This window comes from Corvus brachyrhynchos, unplaced genomic scaffold (genome assembly GCF_000691975.1).
Source record: "Corvus brachyrhynchos isolate BGI_N302 unplaced genomic scaffold, ASM69197v1 scaffold994, whole genome shotgun sequence".
NCBI lineage: Eukaryota > Metazoa > Chordata > Aves > Passeriformes > Corvidae > Corvus > Corvus brachyrhynchos.
Window position 1 is genome coordinate 25,807 of NW_008237630.1, and position 3,788 is coordinate 29,594.

Consider the following 3,788-nt stretch of genomic DNA (forward strand, 5'->3'; position numbering starts at 1 on the left):
CTTGGCTCCTTTCCCCTTCCTGCTGTCACCACCTGGGGAGGAGAGGGGTGTGATGAGGTGGGAACGAGGACAACTGCTGTGGGTAGCCATCTTCTTCATCCCTCCATCACACACCAGAGTCTGCCCCGGCGTAGTTGGAGAAGAGGTGGGCCAAGAGCTTGAGGGCGGATTTCTGGTAGAGCCCCACCACCGTCTCGTTGAGGGGGTCCTTGTTCTTCTCCAGCCAGCCCAGGATGTTGTAGTCCACGGTGCCGGCATAGTGGATGAGCGAGAAGTGGGCCTCGGACTTGCCCTTGATGTTCCGTGGCTTCCCGAAGTTGGCCGACTTGCCCAGGTGGTTGTCGTAGAGTTTGGACTTGAAGGTCATGTCCGACGCCTTGGGGAACATGCACTCCTCCTCCAGGATGGACATGATGCCCATGGGCTGTGGACGAGGAGAGCCCGTTGGCCGGGGAAGATACCATGGACAACCCAAAAGCTGCTCGTGGGGCATCTGAGGGGCTCCAACTGGAGGGACCTTCCTCCCTCAGCCCCCTGAGGCCCTGGGGGAGGCGGTACCTTCTCAATGAGGTCGATGCAGGCCTGCAGGTCCATGCCGAAGTCGATGAACTCCCACTCGATGCCCTCCTTCTTGTACTCCTCCTGCTCCAGCACGAACATGTGGTGGTTGAAGAACTGCTGCAGCTTCTCGTTGGTGAAGTTGATGCAGAGCTGCTCAAAGCTGTTGAACTGGGGGAGGAGAGGGAGGGGCGGGTGATGGAGTCCGTGGGGTCAACTCAACACCCAACGGGGCCAATTGAGTCAATGGGGTCAACTCAACACCCAACAGGGCCAACTCAACCCCCAACGGGGCCAACTGAGTCAATGGGGTCAACTCAACACCCAGCGGGGCCAACTCAACACCCAACGGGGCCAATTGAGTCAATGGGGTCAACTCAACACCCAATGGTGTCAACTCAACACCCAATGGGGCCATCTGAGTCAATGGTGTCAACTCAACCCCCAACGGGGCCAACTCAAGGCTCAGTAGGGTCAACAGGGTCAACGGAACACCCAGTGGGGTCACAGTGATGCCCAATGGGATGGACAAGGTCAATCTGACACCCAGTGGGGTGAAGACAATTCAACACCTGATGGGGCCAACTGAGTCAATGGGGTCAACTCAACACCCAGTGGTGTCAACTCAACACCCGACGGGGCCATCTGAGTCAATGGTGTCAACTCAACCCCCAACGGGGCCAACTCAAGGCTCAGTAGGGTCAACAGGGTCAACGGAACACCCAGTGGGGTCACAGTGATGCCCAATGGGATGGACAAGGTCAATCTGACACCCAGTGGGGTGAAGACAATGTCAAATGGGATCAGTGGGGTCAACTCAATACCCAACAGGGTCAAGGTGATGCCCACTGGGTGTCAAGAGGACAACTCAACACCCAGTAGGGTCAACAGAATGTGAAATGAGAGCAACGGGGTCAACCTGAGATCCAAAGGGTTCCAAACAACACCCAAGTGGGGTCAAGAGGGTCAACTCAACACCCAAAGGAGTCAATGCCCAACAGGATCAATGAGGTCGACTCAACACTCCATGACATCAACATAAAGACCCAAATTTCCACCCAAGGTCAGCGTGAAGCTACAGGAGACCCCCTCAACACCCAGCTGGCTCAATGCCACCCCTTCAAGGCCCAACGCCACTGCCCCGCCTCGAGCCTCACATCGAAGATCTCGAAGCCGGCGATGTCCAAGACGCCGATGAAGTACTGCCGCGGCTGCTTGGTGTCCAGCGAGTTGTTGATCCTCACCACCATCCAGTTGAACATCTTCTCGTAGACGGCCTTGGCCAAGGCGCCGATGGAGTAGTAGACCTGCTGGACGCTCTGCCCCTTGGTGACGTACTCGTTGCCCACCTTGACGCGCGGGTGACACAAGCCCTTGAGCAGATCGGCCGAGTTCAGCCCCATCAGGTACGCGGACTTGTCGGCATCTGTGGAGCGGGAGACGCGTGGTCAGGTGCCACCTCACCTGGTGACCCCTCCCTGACCTGTCACCCCCTTGCCCCAACCCGCCTTCGGTGCCGTCCGGCTCCGCCTGCTCCTCCCGCTGCTTCTGCTTGAACTTCATGTTGCCGAAGTGCATGATGGCGCCCGTCAGCTTGTAGACACCGGCCTTCTCCTCGGCCGTGAAGCCCAGGACATCAAAGGCACTCTGGGAGGGGTGGAGGGGATGGGGGGAGGGACCAGGTGAGGACATGGCCTCTGCTGGTCACCACCTGTGGTGGTCACCACCTGTGGGTCCCTCCCACCGCCCTTCCCACTCATTGGCCCAGCTGGCCAATGGGGACACATCCAGCCATGGGCTTGTCCACTTGAAGGACTTGTCCATGGACTTGTTCATTCATCCATGGGCTCATTTGTCCAGTTCAGGACTCATTTATCCTGGATCCATCCAACCATCCATGGGCTCATGCATCCATTGATCCATCCATTCTTCTGAGGACTTATCCATCCATGGACTCATCCATCCATCCATCCATCCATTTGAGAACTTCATCCATCCAGTCATGGGCTCATCCATCCATCCATCCATCCATCCGTCCTTGTGAGGATTCACCCGTCCATGGATTCTTCCATCAATCCTGTTGAGGATTTCATCCATCCATCCGTGGACTCATCCATCCATTTGAGGACCTTTATATCCACAGATCCATCCATCCGTCCATCCAAGGACACATCTATCCATCCATCCATCCATCCATGGACTCGTTGATCCATGGAAACATCCATCCATCCATCTGAGGACACATCTATCCATCCATCCAACCATCCATGGACTCATCCCTCCCTCCACCCCACCCCGCTCACATCAGTGGCCATCAGCTCCTCGGAGTCATCGATGGAGGCCACGGTCACCTCACCCTGGGACACGTAACCGTAGTCGTAGGGGTTGGAGGTGACCAGCAGCATCTCTGGTGCAGGACGGAGACACTGCTGAGCATTCCCAGTCTCCCCAAACCACCCCAAATTTTGGGAGGAGGGGGGAAGGAGAAGCCCAGAGGCCACGGTGGTGGCCCGGCTCACCCAGCAGCTCCGGCTTCTTGTTGGAGAGGATCTGGTAGAAGATGTGGTAGTTCCGTTCCGCCTTGAGCTGGAAGATGACGCGGGACTTCTCCAGGAGGTCTGGAGGGGGGTGGGTGGGGAGAAGGTGGGATGAGGAGAGGGATGGAGACATGGAGAGAAGGGTGGAGGGATGGACGCGTGGATGGATGAAGAGATGGATGGGTAAGTGACGAGTAGGATGGAGACGGAGGCTCAGATGGATGGTGGGACAAGGAGATGGAGGGACGGACAACAGGACGGGACACCACTCATGGATCTATCAACCATGGAGAGGGACGGAAGGATGGACAAGTGGAGGGACAGACGGAGGGGAGAGGAGATGGATGGAGGGATGGACAACTCATGGATCCATCCACCAGGAAGACGAATGGACACATGGATGGATGGAGGGATGGACGGGGGGAGGGACGGATGGATGGAGGGACGGAGACATGAGGAGACAGACAGAGGGACAAGGAGATCTCTGGACACGTGGACTTGTGGGTGGCCAACCCCTGCTCCCCCTGGCCCGTGGCCACTCACAGGTCTCGATGTCGGCCGACGCCAACTTCCCGGTGGCCCCAAAGTGGATCCGGATGAATTTCCCCTGCAAGGGCGGTGGGGGAGGGCTGTGGGGGGCCATAGGCCCCACCCCATAGGCCCCATAAAGAGAACCTGCCCCACAGAGGACCC

At 57.7% G+C, this 3,788-nt stretch overlaps 1 protein-coding gene across 1 annotated transcript in view; it reads right to left on the reverse strand.

The window, feature by feature from the left end:
* The window catches only part of LOC103614081 (myosin-6-like), a 26,603-nt gene that overhangs the window by 10,170 nt on the left and 12,645 nt on the right, over positions 1-3,788 (reverse strand). Inside the window, exons 4-10 of the mRNA XM_017732035.1 lie at positions 3,639-3,781; positions 3,078-3,176; positions 2,862-2,965; positions 2,067-2,205; positions 1,716-1,984; positions 559-729; positions 113-424 (exon numbers count right to left, since the gene is read on the reverse strand). Of these exons, the coding sequence (XP_017587524.1) occupies positions 113-424; positions 559-729; positions 1,716-1,984; positions 2,067-2,205; positions 2,862-2,965; positions 3,078-3,176; positions 3,639-3,781 (1,237 nt within the window). The remainder of the gene's footprint in view (positions 1-112; positions 425-558; positions 730-1,715; positions 1,985-2,066; positions 2,206-2,861; positions 2,966-3,077; positions 3,177-3,638; positions 3,782-3,788) is intronic.